Source organism: Sander lucioperca, chromosome 21, assembly GCF_008315115.2.
Source record: "Sander lucioperca isolate FBNREF2018 chromosome 21, SLUC_FBN_1.2, whole genome shotgun sequence".
NCBI lineage: Eukaryota > Metazoa > Chordata > Actinopteri > Perciformes > Percidae > Sander > Sander lucioperca.
This window is the reverse complement of record NC_050193.1, coordinates 1,532,825-1,550,984: the sequence shown is the minus strand read 5'-3', so window position 1 is coordinate 1,550,984 and position 18,160 is coordinate 1,532,825. Positions and strand designations below refer to the sequence as shown.

Here is an 18,160-nt window from a genome sequence, read left to right as displayed (position 1 = left end):
CTCCCCTATTCTCTGCGCTAACTGCGCAGTATTAAAAATTCCGTCAGTCCTTGAAGGCGGCACGTCGCCCTACCAGCCGTCAGTGCGTGATATCCTTCCGCGGGAGAGAAGCGCGCGGCCCTTTCCCTCCCGACAACACAGGATGCAAACGGGCGGCGGTGAAGCTACGAGACGTTAACGGTCGTTAACATTTAACGGACCATCCGAGTGAAAGTGAGAAACAACCGAGCTGTAAACCGGGGAAAACAGTCCCGCCTCTCTGATCGCCGACCGATCCCGCCTTGTGGCCAACTGACAGAGCTCTGTGGAAGAAATATAATCCGCCGTGAACCCTGAAACTGTGCAGCTTGTGACGGAGAGAAGCGAGAGAGAGAGCCGGGGGAATGGAGCTCATCACTATCCTCGAGAAGACCGTCTCTCCAGGTGAATATCAACCGCCCTGTGAGGCTGTATCTCGGGGGGGGGGGTTTAGCTCCGCTGAACCGGTGAAAGTTTGAAGGAGGGAAATGCCTCGCTAGCGGGCTGCTAGCTCGTAATGCTAACCCAGCTAACGTGACGGCCTCAATCATCGCAGATAACGCCTGTGACTGAGCAATCTGCCCGGCGTCTTATTGCAGCGTGACAGTGTAGCTCACCTGGAATCTAAATACGTTGTCATGATATACTAATGCGGATGTAGCTCCGTGGAGGCTAATGTGTGTGTGACAGCTGCTTGTAGCCGGGGAGGAGCCGCGCGACCTGCTGCCCATGCCTCCCTGTGTAGCTGCTCTGCTAGCTTGTTAGCCGTTAGCATGTAGCATTCAAACTATCGGCCGCTTCTTCCTTCTACGCCTGTCGCGGCTAACGTTCATTATGAGCCGCTGAGAAAAGTCCCCCAGTTGTTGTTTTAATCACCCCTCACGTCTTTAAACCGAGTTAATGTTCTTTTAACCGGTTTGTTGTTTGTCCTGAAAACTTTACTCAGTCACTCCGAACGTGTCCCGGCGGCCGGCTAACGTTAGCATGCTAACATTAAGGCTAGCATGCTAATGAATCGCTCGCTTCACGGTGGCTAACGCGCACGTTGGAGCCTCGCCGCGTTTCTCCAGCCGGACTGGGCTCTGTACCACGAGTGGAATTAAACCGTGATGTCACTCTTTAGTGGATATTAACCGGAATTATTCCGTGTCGAGTGTTTTTTAGCAGCTGTTTAGAAAGTGTTTCTGTTTGACCACCCAGTTGACGGTTTACCCCTGTGTTAGCTACCGTGTGTTAGCCTTCCTGCTAACAGCCCTGTCAGCTAATTAGCTAACATTAACCTCTTCCCCTCCTGTCCTCAGATCGGAATGAACTGGAGGCGGCGCAGAAGTTTCTGGAGCAGGCGGCGATAGAGAACCTGGTTAGTATGGCGCTGGTGGTGGGATAAGCTAACTGGGGAGGCAGCATGGATGGAGCTTCTCCTCTGCTGGTCCTCCACCCACACCCTCCCTCCCTCCACACACACACACACAGAGAGAGATAGAGACACACATATAGACACACACAGCCTGCTAGCATAAATGTTTTCATGGAGGAAGCTGCACCCTTCTGATGGTTAGGGTGTGTGTGTGTGTGTGTGTATATATATATATATATATATATATATATATATATATATATATATATATATATATATATATATTATATATATTATATGTCAATATTGAAATGGTTATTAAACATGATTCATCGTTGGCTTTTGGAAAGATATTGCATGTATTGAAAAAAAAAAAAGTGACCTGTGAGATTTCCCTTCATATTTTCCCCGTTTAACTTTTAGTGTGATATAATAAATCAAATATTCACGTGTTGGCTGAGGGAGTTCAGTCTTCGGGAGGTTTCATCCAGAACACGAGACAAATTAAGTTTTTCTTGATAACATTGTTTCTGGGATCTGTTTGATCTGGAAATGACATTTCAACTCTAGGGAATAGAATCAATTTTAAAAATAGTTGCAAATAATTGCAAATTGATTTAATTCCAATTTCCGGCTTTTCTGGCGACGAGGAGTCCTTCTCCTGTGGCTCGGCGTAAGTATGAGCCTCCATTATGAAGTTCACGCCGTGCGCTTCGATGGTTAAAATAGGGCCTGGAGTCTCAAGCCTTTAGACTGTCAAGGTTTTACCGTGGCTCAGAGAGACGCGGTCCAGTTTGGGTCTGCTGGAGATGTTGTGATGACTGTGCAGAGGGATGGTGATGCTGCAGTCCCCTGACCAGCTGCACCAGGAAAGAAACTAACAGGAGAATGCTCACATGCTGCTGCTGCTGTGGTGATATTCACTACCAACAAAGCTCTTTTGGGGGGGATTTTCTAGCAATTGCCCATGCACGATTCCACTGGTGGATATCTGAAAGTCTATCTGTAAATCAACATGACATCATGACTTCACGTAAACATCCACGCCCACTTCCTAAAGCCAAGTGGCGTGTTATCTGTACGCATTTGGAGCTATCCGCATGTATGTCTACGCTGGATACAGCGAGCTTCCTGGGGGAAAGTCCTGTGTTTGACCCATCCTCCACCCCAACCAACCTCCCTATGCAGATTTTCACCCGTTCATGCTACCGTTCTTTTCTCAGGAGAACTTGGCATAAATTGACACGCAATCGCAAGGTAATGTAAGTCAACGGAGGCCAAACGGCGTTGATAAACGCGCAAAAAAGCCAGTATGCATCTTGATAACACGCCAATAATGGCATACCAATTGGCGTGTCATACATACGCCACTTCATGACATCAGTCTGCTTGTTGTGGTCTGAAGGCAGCGAAACGGGCTAACTGAGAAGCCTCAGGAGCAGCAGTTGTTGAGTCAAACAGCAGCTTTCAGAGATGAAGCGCTGTGGGTGTGAAGAGCTGCAGAGGAGGATGTTGAAGCTCAAAACACGGAGGGAAGTTCTGCCGACTCATGATGCACCAGAGAGCATGATGGGACATGACACAGCACTTCTCTCTCTCTCTCTCTCTGTGTTTAAGCTGAAGCTTAATTCTGCTTTGCTTCAACGTGTTTGAAGCGGTCGTGGAAACAGCCTGCAGATGTTAAAACAGTTTATATTATTAATGATTAACCTTTAACAGACAGGACTTTGAGCTATTAATACTATCAGACCGTTATTAGTTTAAGTTCAATCAGACTGTTTGACAAAACTCACTCAAAGTGATATTACCACATTTCATTTCAGACATTTAACTATTTTAATCATACCACTCACCTAAAGGATCATTAGGAACACCTGTTAAATGTCTTGTTAATGCAATTATCTCATCAACCAATCACGTGGCAGCTGCTTCAATGCATTTAGGGCGGTGGTCCAGGTGTAGACAATCTCTTGAACTCCAAACTGAATGTCAGAATGGGAAAGAAAGGTGATCTAAGCAACTTTGAGCGTGGCATGGTTGTTGGTGCCAGACAGGCTGGTCTGAGTATTTCACAATCTGCTCAGTTACTGCAGCCAAGCATTTGTGAAGCCACAACACATGATGGAACATGGATCCGTCATGCCTTGTTACCACTGGGCAGGCTGCTGGTGGTGGTGTAATGGTGTGGGGGATGCTGTCCTATCAATATGGGCCAACATTTCTAAAGTCTGCTTCCAGCACCTTGTTGAATCAATGCCACGAAGAATGAAGGCAGCTGTGAAGGAGAAAGGGGGTCAAACACAGTCTTAGTAGGGTGTTCCTAATAATCCTTTAGGTGAGTGTAGATATAACAAAGACTTTGGGAAAGTTGATACAACGCATCACAAGTTGAGCTATGTTTTCTAAACATATTTGAGTAATTTCTATTCTTTCTCAATCCATGCAGACATGTCTCTCTCTCTCTTTCTCTCCTGTCTCTCTCTCTCCCTCTCTCTGTCTCTCTCTCTGTTTCTGTCTCTCTCTGTCTCTCTCTCTCTCTCTCTCTCTCTCTCATTCTGTCTCTCTGTGTCTCTCTCTCTCTGTTTCTCTCTCTCTCATTCTGTCTCTCTCCCTCTCTCATTCTGTCTCTCTCCCTCTCTGTCTCTCTCTCTCCTTCTGTCTCACTCCCTTTCTCTGTCTCTCTCTCTCCGTCTCCCTCCCTCCCTCTCTGTACCGTCTGTGATCTTGTGTGTTTGTCCTCCCTCAGCCTACATTCCTGGTGGAGTTGTCCAAAGTGTTGGCCAACCCAGGGAACACGCAGGTGGCTCGCGTTGCTGCCGGTCTGCAGGTCAAGAACTCTCTGACGTCCAAAGACCCCGACGTGAAGACGCAGTACCAGCAGAGATGGCTGGCCATCGACGCCAACGCTCGCCGCGAGATCAAGAACTACGTAAGCACCCCCACCGTGTTCATTCACACGCAACACACCAGATATTAGAGACAGGTACCGGGACGTGGGTTAGAATTCCATAAAGATATATCAAAGTCAAATGTTAGGTAGAAGAACATTATAAAGACACAACAGCTGTACACACTGCGTACACATGCATTGTGAGTGCATACAAACATAGTATAGCTGTATGTGTCATATACTAGTAACAGGGTTCAAAATGAACTTTTAGCGTCTCCACCGGTCAGTTGGATAGTTCAAATCATTGTAGGGTTTACAATTGGTGCTTTCACTAAATATGTACACGCTGAGATTAGTGATAATCATCAGTAACGTGGCTGTAATGACTAGGTGCTTCAAGGCAAATGGTACAACAGTGACGACAGTCTGAAAAGATCAGAACATGACGTCAGTTTACTTTCATGTAGCCTGTGAAACCAGGAAAAGACAATGCTCCAACATCTGAGAGGATAGCTATCGTGTGTCACACACGAGTTGAATGCGTTCCATTTACAAGTCTGGTTAGCCGTTGTTAGCAATACAAGTTGATAACTCATTTCACAAACAGCGGAGCAACATGTCCCCAGATAGAAGTTGGCCTGTGTGTACGACTGATTTAGTGAGACGCAAATAAGACTGAAGAGTGAACAACTACACGTTACTACCGCTTTCAGAACTGTTGTTGGTGTGTCCAACTTTGCCCGAGTACAAATGGAATGCACTGTTGGTCTCTTGTATCATGATATTGATTTCTATTGCTAAGTTGCCCAGCGTTACTCCCTCGTGGCGTTTAACCGTCCGTCTGTGTCTCTGTGCGGCAGGTTTTACAGACTCTGGGCACGGAGACGTACCGGCCCAGCTCGGCGTCGCAATGCGTCGCCGGCATCGCCTGCGCAGAGATCCCCGTCAACCAGTGGCCCGAGCTGATCCCACAGCTGGTGGCCAACGTCACGGACCCGTCCAGCACCGAACACATGAAGGAGTCCACGCTGGAGGCCATCGGGTACATCTGCCAGGACATCGTGAGTCATCACTAAACCCTGCTGTCAGAATCATGTCGTGTGTTTGAAACCCAGACCCTCTCCTCTGTTGTTTATGGCGTGCTGTCCCAGCAGGAACATGGCATCAGACCTGAGAGTCGTTAGCAGAGACTGTGCGTGTTATTAATGTGGTTCTGGTGCCTTCAGGACCCGGAGCAGCTGCAGGAGAACGCCAACCAGATCCTGACGGCCATCATCCAGGGCATGAGGAAGGAGGAGCCCAGTAACAACGTGAAGCTGGCGGCGACCAACGCTCTGCTCAACTCGCTGGAGTTCACCAAAGCCAACTTCGACAAGGAGGTAACCTGACACACACACACACACACAGAGACACACAGAGACACACACACATATTCACATGGGTATGCAGAGTTCACCATTGTTTCCCGATGGCCCGGGAAAAGTAAAATGCCATGTTGGGAAAGTAAACGATTTGTAAACATTTCTTTACTTTTTGCTGTCTTCTTCCTTTCTTCCTGTGTTTCAGACGGAGAGACACTTCATCATGCAGGTGGTGTGTGAAGCCACGCAGTGTCCCGACACCAGAGTGAGTCTTTGAACGCCTCATAAACACGCTGATACTCGGTGGTTTCCAGTGTTGCAATTAGGGAGGTCCCGATCACAGAATCGGAGACAATTTTGACTTTAATATTTTTTTTTTTTTTTTTGTAAACTGATCGGGGATCCACCCGTGTTGTGTTCAGGTGCGTGTGTTCTGACGGTTTCTCCCTGTGTTGTGTTCAGGTGCGTGTGGCGGCCTTACAGAACCTGGTGAAGATCATGTCTCTGTATTATCAGTACATGGAGACGTACATGGGACCAGCTCTGTTCGCGGTGAGAACATTTCTTTATACAGAGAGAGATCTGTGTTTGATCGTCATGTCTAAATAAAGGTGGAAGTTATAAACAGCAACTTGAACAAAAATCAGGATTTTAATCATTTGTCTTTCCTTCTCGTCTCCCTCCTTTCCTCTTGCCTCCCTCCTTCCCTTCCCTCGTCTCCCTCCTTCCCCTCCCTTGCCTCGCTCCCTCAATCCTTTTGCCTCCCTCCTTTTCTTTCCCTTGCCTCCCTCCTCTTTCCTCCTTCCTTTCCTTCCCTTGTCTCCATCCTCTTGCCTCCCTCCTCCTTCCTTTCCCCAGATCACCATTGAGGCGATGAAGAGCGACATAGACGAGGTGGCGCTGCAGGGCATCGAGTTCTGGTCCAACGTGTGTGACGAGGAGATGGACCTGGCCATCGAGGCCTCAGAGGTCTGTGTAAGCAGACTTTGTTACGTTAACGTTGTGATCCAACTTCCAGTTTGTTAAAACCACGCCCCTTTTGACTGTGGTCTGTCGCTTTCGTCCAATGGCAGGCCTCGGAGCAGGGACGCCCCCCCGAGCACACCAGCAAGTTCTACGCTAAAGGTGCTCTGCAGTACCTGGTCCCCATCCTGACGCAGACACTCACCAAACAGGTAAGACAGATCAGGGTTCTCCCGCCGTTCTAGAGGTAAGGTGTTTAGGTGCAGCTGCTCAGTCAAATGAATGGAACTAGGAGACTTTTCTCAGATCTGAGGATTGGAGTTGGACTGGGTTAGCTTTAAGTTTAGTCTTTAAGCTTTTTGAGTTTATCTGTTCTAGCTTTTCAAATGTTTTAGACACAGATATGGTGATGATAACGGTTCAAAGTTATGTGAAAAAGAGACACAAACTGACCAGAGACACACAAACTCCACAAGGAGACACAAACGGATCCTGTCGACGTTGAGAAGGAACATGTATAGTTTAGTGTTTCTGGGAAAGCCGTGAAAGCCCTTCCCAGCTGTGATGTTCTGTAGTACCAGACCCCCGCCGTATGACCTTTTGAATTGTCGTGCAGGACGAGAATGACGACGACGACGACTGGAACCCGTGCAAGGCGGCGGGCGTGTGTCTGATGCTGCTGGCCACCTGCTGCGAGGACGACGTGGTTCCTCACGTTCTGCCTTTCATCAAAGAACACATCAAACACCCCGACTGGCGCTACAGAGACGCCTCCGTCATGGCCTTCGGATCCATCCTGGAAGGACCCGAGCTCAACCAACTCAAACCCCTCGTCATACAGGTCAGACGCTCCCCACTTACAGGGCAACAGTTAGGATGTATTTGGACGGTAACTGCTGCTGAACATTAGTCCTGTAGGGTTCCATTACAGCATGGTTCTGGTTTAATACTGGACCAGTTTCACAGATAGTTGTTCCATCAGACAGAGAGTCCAGGGTGAAATAACGCTGAGTCACTAACGGTTCCGGTGTCCCTGCAGGCGATGCCGACGCTGATCGAGCTGATGAAGGACCCCAGCGTGGTGGTGAGGGACACCACGGCGTGGACGGTGGGGAGGATCTGCGAGCTGCTGCCCGAAGCCGCCATCAACGACGTGTACCTGGCGCCGCTGCTGCAATGTCTGATCGAAGGCCTGGGGGCCGAGCCCCGAGTCGCCTCCAACGTCTGCTGGGTGAGCTGAACCCAGCTCAGAGTAACTTCCTGTCTGTGTGACCCAGGGGTCTGTCCCCCCACCACTTTTTTTTTTCTCAACGTTTTTGCCGCATTTTCTATGGGCTTTTCCCAATGTTTGTGGTGTTTTTTTGTGACTGTCACTTTTTGTTGTTTTTTTGTTTTGGTCTCTGAAACAGCCAAATCTGAACCTCAACTTCCTGTTTCCACCCACACAAACAGCCCTCTAACTCCCCCGTTTCCTCCCCCCGTCAGGCGTTCTCGTCCCTGGCTGAAGCGGCATATGAAGCCACCGACGCCGCGGAGGACGCCGAGGAGCCCAGCACCTACTGTCTGTCCTCGTCCTTCGAGATCATCGTCCAGAAACTTCTGGAGACCACAGACAGGTCAGAATGCCATTCACACACACAACGCCACAAAGTGCTTCACGGGACAGAAACGGTTAGAAAATAAGAGCCAGCAACAGACGGGTAGAGAGAAGGGGACGCCGGCCGCCGAGTCTGCCTCTGAGATCACAACCGCTGTCGGCCTTTATGGTGCGAAGACAGCGGACGGCTCGCTGAAGCGGATTTAAAAATAATTCTGTTGCAAGAAAACAAAAATATAGATACACACATGGTGTGTGTGTGTGTGTGTGTGTGTAAAAACATATGTATACAAGGATAAAACACACAGATACACATATGTGTGTTTATGGATGTGCTGTAGGTGCAAGATTTAAACCGAAACTAATTAAAAGAAATCCGTTTTAAAAACGGAGAAACGAAAAGAATAAACTGGTTAAACCCAAAAGCCAAAGTGTATCTTGTGGGTGTGCGCACACACTTACACACAAACGCACGCACACATGTACACATACAGAGATGCACGTGCACACACACATACAGACACACAAACACACGTACACACAGATGCACATACATACAGACATCTCTGATCAAACATCCAGAAATCAGAGAAAAAGAGACGTCTCTTCATTATCAAAGTTATCCAAATAAGTCATAATATTAGACGTGTTTTTTCAAATATTCCGGGGCTTGTGTGTCTCTCTCTCTCTCTCTCTGTGGTCTGTGATGATAAATCATGCACCACGCTGACTCGTGATGTAAAACCAACCACATTTATCTGAGACCTCCACGCTCTGACCTCTCTGTATTCTCAGTACTCAGTTGATATTGCAGTACCAATAACCCAGTTGTCTGACATCTTGTTCAGCCCTATCTCAGATACGTGTACAATATGTGACTGAAATCCTGAGAGTGTAGGGCTCCTGTCCCCTCGGTCCTCTGGTGGTTCTTAAACTCAGTGTTAGCTTTTGGTAAAGCTGTAGTGTGCCGTTTGTGTCTCCTCCATGAGGAAGACTGAGGAACTACAGGGACTGTGGAATGGCTTCCAAACATGCACACAACACCTTCATTCAGAGGTCATAAACAAGTTTTAGATTGACAGTGATGGAGACCGTTGGGGAGACATTTGAGACCGTTACACACAGGACATGTAGAATAGAGTATTTGTAGCCTTGATGAATGACTTTTAGAAGAACAGAAATGTAAACGCTGTGGCTGTAGTTGTGATGATGTCGGTGTTTGCTGTGCAGACCGGATGGTCACCAGAACAACCTTCGCTCTGCGGCCTACGAGGCTCTGATGGAGATTGTCAAGAACAGCGCCAAGGACTGTTACCCCGCGGTGCAGAAAACCACGCTGGTCATCATGGAGAGGCTGCAGCAGGTCCTGCAGATGGAGGTCAGCTGTGTGTGTGTGCGTGCGTCTTGGTCTCTTTCCGTGTGTGCTCGTCTTGGTCTCTTTCTGTGTGTGTGTGTGTGTGTGGTCTGTGATGATAAATCATGCACCACGCTGACCGTGATGTAAAACCAACCACATTTATCTGAGACCTCCACACTTTGACTTCCTCTTTGATGACTTCCTGTAGTTAGTGAACATGTAAATAACAAACTCTAAACCTTCCTGTGTAATGACGTCGCTTCCTGTGTCCCCAGTCTCACATCCAGAGCACCTCGGACAGAATCCAGTTCAACGACCTGCAGTCGCTGCTGTGTGCCACTCTACAGGTGAGACGCTCTTAAAGACGGGGATCCACTCACTGAGTTCCCACTCAAGACCAGTTTAGCTTGAATAGAAGAGATCCTACAACTGCGCAAGGTTCCCTCTTTCCTGCTGCATTATTCAAATGATCAATGTTCACATTAAAGTCGTTACGTTAATGTTCTTTTTATTGAACGTGAACACAAAGTGCAGCTCTACAGTCAGAGAGTCGGAGGTGACAGAGGGACTCTGCTTCTCCTTCACCAAAATGTAGCCTAACTTTGGAGCATTATCTAAACTTCAGTTTGATATGATCCAGACAGAGATTGAATGGATAACTGGTCATTCAAATGAAAATCCATTGGTTTTTAAACCCAGCCCTAGTAAAGCCAGACGCGTTGTGCTCACACTCTTATTGTGTGTGTGTGTGTGTGTGTGTGTGTGTGTATATAGAACGTCCTGCGTAAAGTGCAGCATCAGGATGCCCTGCAGATCTCGGACGTGGTGATGGCGTCTCTGCTCCGGATGTTTCAGAGCACCGCCGGCTCCGGGGGAGTCCAGGAGGACGCTCTGATGGCCGTGTCCACGCTGGTGGAAGGTACACACTCGGAAACATGCACACGCAGAAACACACACACAGAGGAACGGGCAGAGACACACACAGAAACAGGCAGACACGCACGCACGCATGCATTTAGTTCATAACTCGGTGAAATGTAGGGTTGGGTACCGTTTGGATTTTTACAATTCCAATGCCAAACCGGTACCTTTTTTTTTTTTTTTTTATAAACGATTCTGATTCCTAACCTATTCCTAAACCGATTCTTGAAAAATGACATCAAAGAAAGGCTCTTTTATGGAGTTTTTTTAAAATTTTAAATTATTTAAATTTAACAATATATTGTTTTAAAGTACTTAAATATATAATAAGTAAACCTAAGTCACATAATAATAATAATAATAATAATAATAATAATAATAATAATAATAATAATAATAATAATAAAGTATACTTTATTAATCCCGCAAGGGGAAATTGCAATACCTAACGCATAACTACAATAATTTCACAAATAACAGTTACACTATTAACAAGTAAGAACTAAATAAATGTTGAGTTGGTATGCCAACCAGCTTCAAACTTTAGCAGTTCTTTTGCAGAAAAATGACCATATTTACTTCTCTGGTGAGATACTACACCTGACTTATGGCATGTCCTGCACAGGAGAAAACTCTCTCAGGTGGTGTCCAAGAGGACTGGACACACAGGGAGGAGTTAGAAAGGGCACACTCCCCCACCACCAGGCTCCAGGGTCTGGTCCTGAACGACAGACTAGCAGAGCGTAATATGTTTACTAGCGATCACGTGCAGTGAATGGTTAATATGTCTTTACGTCCGTTTTGGTGAGCCCAGAGCGAAAATATGCCATTTAAAAAGTAGCCCACATTTACGATAGCTAGCTAACGGTAGACTACAGAGAAAGTGTGATATTTTTACGTCCGTTTCGGAGCGTGTACAAAAAGCCGTCTATCAGCTGTGATTGTAGAGTGCACGTCGGGAGAATAGCACAGACACGCGCTTCACACCGCGAGCGGGCACGTGCGCCACTCGGCATAAAAGGGAGAAAGGAAAAAAAGAGTCTGCCGCTGTCTGGAGCGACAAAGGGAAAATATTTCAGTCGGAACCGAAATGAGGAACCGAAATTTGCGTTGTAATCTGGTCCGAAAACTACCGTTTGCATTGGAACCGGTTCCATAGTGGAACTGGGTTTCGGTACCCAACCCTAGTGAAATGTGAACTCATGTGGATATCATTCAGTGTGACCTCATCTTTATCTCTGATCAAATGTTCAGAAGTCAAATATTCCTGTGTGTGTCTCTGTCTGTCTAAGTGTGTGTGTGGTCTGTGATGATAAATCATGCACCACGCTGACTCGTGATGTAAAACCAACCACATTTATCTGAGACCTCCACACTCTGACCTCTTGGTGTCCACGGCTCTCTGGAGTGTAATACCCAATCACAGGGTCGGGGGTTAGATCCCCAGCTCCTCCTAACACCCTGACTCTGGAGTTTAACACACACACACACACATTGCTGACGATAAAAACAGATGTATTGTGCAGCCCTATCACAGACACATTTACAATATCTGACTGAAATCCTGAGTCTGTCTAGAGTTGGGGCGCGACGGGTCAATCCTCCGGTTATTAAACTCAGTCTGAGCTTTTTTAATAACTAAATGAAAAGCATGTTGAAATTGGCAATGTTCTGTACCAAAACGTTCCGTGTGTGTGTGTGTTTCAGTTCTAGGCAGCGACTTCCAGAAATACATGGATGCCTTCAAGCCTTTCCTGGGAATCGGACTGAAGAACTACGCTGAGTATCAGGTCCGTCTTTCTCCCCCCCTGCTCATTAAAATCTGTTAGACCTGAATTCTGAATGAATTACAGACCATCAGCTCTTTGATGTAAAGAACGTTGAGGATCAAATCAGAAAGTCAATGATCTGAAGTACTCAGACAGGGTTTCCCCGAGATCTGGTCACTCACTTCCTTCAATAACAGAGTCCAGGAAGGAATTGGGAATTTGAGAATTTAAAAAGCTATGAGGCAGATTGCATGAGGCCCCTGGCTGCGTGGAGATGATGATGATGATGATGATGATGGTGATGATGATGATGAAGCTGTGTTTGCAGGTGTGTCTGGCAGCTGTGGGTCTGGTGTGTGACCTGTGCAGAGCTCTGATGTCCAACATCCTGCCCTTCTGTGATGAGATCATGCAGCTGCTGCTGGAGAACCTCGGGGTGAGGAGACCTGTCTGTCTTTGTGTGTGTGTGTGTGTGTGTGTGTGTGTGTGTGTGTGTGTGTGTCAATTCAATTTACTTGATTGGCATGAAAACGTGTTGTTGCCAAAGCAGTTTACAGAATTCACTCAGACTGTCTGTCTGTCTGTATGTCTCTCTATTTGTTCATTCATTCGTTGGTTGGTTGGTTGATGGATCCATCAACGTGTGAACTGATAAATCTTGCGTGTGGTCTGTGTGTGTGTGGTCGGTCTCTTTTGTGTGCGTGTCTCTGTGTGTGTGGTCTGTCTGTGTGTGTGGTCTGTGATGATAAATCATGCACCACGCTGACCGTGATGTAAAACCAACCACATTTATCTGAGACCTCCACACTTTGACTTCCTCTTTGATGACTTCCTGTAGTTTGTACGTGTGTTCCATTTATTCAGCTGACAGTTTTTATCCAGAGCGATTCATAATAATTAAGATCCCACATGGTGTGTATGTGTGTTCAGAACGAGAACGTGCACCGGTCGGTGAAGCCTCAGATCCTGTCGGCGTTCGGCGACATCGCTCTGGCCATCGGAGGAGAGTTTAAGAAATACCTGGACATCGTCCTGGACACGCTGCAGCAGGCTTCTCAGGCACAGGTGGACAAGGTAAACACACACACACACAGGTATACAGAGACACACACACACACACATACAGACTAAGACATATATAAATATTCAACTTTATTCATTTGGAGAGAAAAAAAAACAGACCTGTCTATTCATCAACTTGTGTGTGTGGTCTGTGATGATAAATCATGCACCACGCTGACTCGTGATGTAAAACCAACCACATTTATCTGAGACCTCCACACTCTGACCTCTTGGTGTCCACGGCTCTCTGGAGTTTAATACCCAATCCCAGGGTCGGGGGTTAGATCCCCAGCTCCTCCTAACACCCTGAACCCCAAACTGCCGTCTGATCAGATCGTTTGTTTTAAAGGTTGTTTTTAATTTGCTGAATGAAATGTTTTAGAAGAGAATTGTTGACGTTCAAAGGGAATGTGTGTGTTAATGTGTGTAGACGGACTACGACATGGTGGACTACCTGAATGAGTTGAGGGAGGGCTGTCTGGAGGCGTACACCGGCATCATCCAAGGTCTGAAGGGGGACCAGGAGAATGTGCACCGTAAGATACACACTCACACAGCCGCTACACACACACACTACATATGGTCTCTATCAGAGGAAGATACACACTCACACACACATACACACACACACACACACACACACACACCCTCTACACACACACTACATATGGTCTCTATCAGAGTAAGATACACACTCACACACACACACACACACACTACATATGGTCTCTATCAGAGTAAGATACACACTCACACACACATACACACACACACACACACACTACATATGGTCTCTATCAGAGTAAGATACACACTCACACACACATACACACACACACACCCTCTACACACACACTACATATGGTCTCTATCAGTAAGATACACACTCACACAGCCTCTACACACACACTACATATGGTCTCTATCAGAGTAAGATACACACACACACACACATACACACACACACACACACAGCCTCTACACACACTACATATGGTCTCTATCAGAGTAAGATACACACACACACACTCACACAGCCTCTACACACACTACATATGGTCTCTATCAGAGTAAGATACACACTCACACAGCCTCTACACACACTACATATGGTCTCTATCAGAGTAAGATACACACTCACACAGCCTCTACACACACACTTCATATGGTCTCTATCAGAGTAAGATACACACTCACACAGCCTCTACACACACACTTCATATGGTCTCTATCAGAGTAAGATACACACTCACACAGCCTCTACACACACTTCATATGGTCTCTATCAGAGTAAGATACACACTCACACAGCCTCTACACACACTACATATGGTCTCTATCAGAGTAAGATACACACTCACACAGCCTCTACACACACTACATATGGTCTCTATCAGAGTAAGATACACACTCACACAGCCTCTACACACACACTTCATATGGTCTCTATCAGAGTAAGATACACACTCACACAGCCTCTACACACACACTACATATGGTACATTTTTCAGAATAAGAGCTGGAACATGATGTGAATTTAAAACGTAGTCCTAGAGTTGAACTAATCCCAAACACACACACCCGTTGCCACGGTGATGGTGGAGGTGACGTCGTGTTCCTCTTCCTGACTGCAGTGGATCAGGAGGATTTTACGACGTCGCAGAGAAACGAGTCTGTTTCACCCAGAATGCTTCAGGCCTCCGCCGGACTCCAGCGTCCTGGTTTTGCGAGACTCGACAAAATCCCAAACAAAGTGCTGGTTTTAAAGATTGTCCTGCTTCTGGAACCAGTTTGAACTGTTCTTTTCTCTTCCTCCCACCCATCCCTCGTCTCTTGTTTGTCTTCCTCTACTCCTCACATCCTTCCTTCCCTTTTTAACTCTCCTCTTTCTGTTCTTTGTCCTCTCCTTGTCTCCTCTCTCTCCTTGTCTCCTCTCTTTGTCTCCTCTCTGTCCTTGTCCTCTCTCTCTCTCTCTCTCTCTCTCTCTCTCTCTCTCTCTCTCTCTCTCCCTCTCTCCCTCCTTATCTCCTCTCCATCTCCTTCCCTCTGTACCCTTTGTGCTCTCCTCCCTGTCTCCTCTCTCTCTCTGTCCTTGTGTCCTGTAGCTGATGTGATGTTGGTTCAGCCCCGGGTGGAGTTTATCCTCTCCTTCATTCATCACATCGCCGAGGATGAAGATCACTCAGACGGAGTGGTGGCCAACGCCGCTGGACTCATTGGGTAAGAGAGGGGGGAGAGAGGGGGGATTGACAGGTCCTCCACAGCTATGGACACTTTACTCATCTGTTAGTGATTTAATATCTGTTTCACTGTTGCAGCATGTTCATCTGTAACGTGTGAAGAGAGACGGATGCAGACTAACTTCTGTTCTTAAAAGAAAAGTTGTTTGTTGTGTCTTTAGGAGTATTGAATTTGTTTTATTTATTTGCCATTTTATGTGTCTGTGTGTCTCTCTCTCTCTCTCTCTCTCTGTGTGCGTGCGTGCAGGGACCTGTGCACGGCATTTGGTAAAGACGTGATGAAGCTGGTGGAGTTGCGTCCTCTCATCAATGACCTGCTGACAGAGGGCCGGCGCTCCAAAACCACCAAGACCAAAACGCTGGCCACCTGGGCCACCAAGGAGCTCCGCAAGCTCAAGAGCCAGGCCTGGTCAGAGATATATCTCACACACACACACACACACACACACACACACACACACACACACACACACACACACACACAGTGTATATGTTTTCACATGTAGATATACAGAGATATGTGTTGGTCTATGAAGAGAAATCATGCACCACTCTGACAGTGTGATGGACATCCCAACCACAACATCTGAGACCAACACACACTATTACATAATCATAAAATGACATGAAATTTGATTGTAGTTGTATTGAAACCGTCCCACTTTGTGGAGGGCTTTAGCCACTAACCCAGTCTGTGTTTGTCTCCTGGTCTGCAGATTGTTGGCGGCCGGGGAAACGAGAGAGAGACAGCTTAGAGAGAGAGAGACATCAGTGAACAATGAGGACAAACTGCCCCACTGGAATCAACTCTTGTGTCTTTGTCGCCAGCGTCCGGTCCAAGCAGAAGTCGAGTGACATGAGTGTGTGAGAGAGAGAGAGACACGTGTGAGAGAGCGAGCGAGAGATGATGACATCACACCACCTGCGTTTCCAGCAGGTGACGACTCCCCCGCCCCCCTGCCCATGCCCCTGGCCCCCCACCCCCCAGAAACTCCCCCATCCTGTGGACTGGACTCTGACCCCCCCCCCCCCCCCAATAAAAAAACAAACAATCTCACCTTCGAGCCCTCCTCCCACAATCCACCTCTCTCGCTGTCGCTGGGCTATCACATGACGTCCCTGCCCCGCCCCGGGGAGGGGAGGGAGGGAGGAGGGGCGATAGATACAAAACACGACGAGAAAATAAAAGACTTTTGTGGAATCAAAGATTTAAAAAAAAATCCGAGCGGACTTTGTGGACTTCTGTGGAAAACTTTAGATAATTTTTTTGTTGCTCTTGTTTTTTTCCTTCTTTATCTTCTTCTTCCGAGCACTTAAAACAGCGAAGAAGATCCAGCTGCTCCGTCTTCAGTGCTCTTATCAACATCAACAACAGCACTAAATTCCTACAAAATAAAAGTTTAAAAAAAACCCGAAAAAACAAGCAGCATCCGAAGAGGAGTGGTCCTGCTCGGAGCGAGTGCCAAACTGGGAAGAGCTTAGCGGAAAGTGAAAGGAGTGGAAGCGAGCTGCTGGTGAAGCGTTTCACTTTTTATTTCCCCGCTGCACTTGGTTTTTGGGAGAAGGCTCACTCACCACTTTTTCTTTTCTTTGCTTGTTTAAACAAAATTCAGAGAATTGAAGACGTTTGTATAAGGTTATATTTTTCCATTGCTATGATGAAAATAAAGTTAAAAAAACCCAATAAATGATGTGAAACATTCCCCGAGCAGTTCTGGTGATTTCGGTCCTTTTTTTTTTTTTGGTCCGAGGACTAAAATGTTTTTGGGACTTTGCTGAACAGTTTGTTTACTCGCCGCCACAAAGAACCATGATTATTTTTATGTTTTTCTGTTCTTTTTTAACTGACTTCATGGCTTGTTTGTTGGGTAGCAGTAGCTCAGCGGCCGCTCCTCGCTCACAGGGGGGCGTTTTTTGGTTTTGGGACGTCTTTGTAGTTTTCTGGGCTGCAGAAAAACCTGCGAGAAACGCTCGATGCCACCTGTCCGCCTCGCTCCGGGTCTGACCCGCTTCACTTTCCCTCTCCAACCAGAACCCCCAACACACACACGGAGACTTCCCGCCACGGCTAACACGTGGAAGCTCTCATTGGGGAAATAGTTGAGCTTTCCTTTTTTTGAGCTGAAAGTGAAGCGCTCCCAGCCTCGGAGAATCTTTTATTTTGTAGAGGCGAGGCAGCCGTAGGAGGACAGGCTTCCTGTGTTGATGAACCGATTTATTGATTGATTGTGAATCATTAAAGCCAATCTGCTTTTTATTTCATATTCAACTTTAGTGAACTAATAAAGTCTATATTGTACTTAATGTTCTCTGCTGCTTCTTCATGACCACAGAGGGACAAGAAACACATGAAATATAATAAAGGTTGTAAAAAATGTCAATTTCATATTCTAAATATGAAGTCCTTATTGATACAAAGGTCATCCATGTTTCCTTCTCCTTTGGTAAGGTTAAATAAATGCTGTAATAAAGATTTAGTTGGGTTTACATTTCCTTTAGTATTTTAGTTTATGGCAGAGTTCTGAATATGATCCATATTTCATTCATTTTATGTTAAGTACAAACACTGCACACAAATGTTTTTATTTATTTACAGGTAACATTACACACACACACACACTGACG

At 46.6% G+C, this 18,160-nt stretch overlaps 1 protein-coding gene and 1 pseudogene across 3 annotated transcripts; one reads left to right on the top strand and one right to left on the bottom strand.

Annotated features, from left to right (window-relative positions):
- Positions 1-18,160, bottom strand: part of LOC116062301 — a 1,036,964-nt pseudogene that overhangs the window by 196,197 nt on the left and 822,607 nt on the right.
- On the top strand, positions 76-17,834 carry kpnb1 (karyopherin (importin) beta 1). 3 transcript variants are annotated; one of them, XR_004896181.1, is made up of 23 exons: positions 76-423; positions 1,320-1,378; positions 4,122-4,304; positions 5,126-5,326; positions 5,492-5,644; positions 5,832-5,891; positions 6,089-6,178; positions 6,485-6,601; positions 6,700-6,801; positions 7,206-7,430; positions 7,629-7,820; positions 8,075-8,205; positions 9,417-9,564; positions 9,819-9,890; positions 10,318-10,462; positions 12,172-12,254; positions 12,562-12,669; positions 13,164-13,307; positions 13,726-13,831; positions 15,401-15,515; positions 15,783-15,944; positions 16,252-16,306; positions 16,405-17,834. XR_004896181.1 is itself a non-coding variant. In XM_031316956.2 (22 exons), coding segments are annotated over exons 1-22 (2,631 nt in total). In that variant the 5' UTR covers positions 77-383; the 3' UTR covers positions 16,253-17,834. The 3 variants fall into 3 exon arrangements, 2 of the variants coding, with proteins under 2 accessions (XP_031172816.1, XP_031172815.1); XM_031316956.2 differs by having other exon boundaries at positions 77-423; positions 6,485-6,595; positions 16,252-17,834; XM_031316955.2 differs by having other exon boundaries at positions 77-423; positions 16,252-17,834.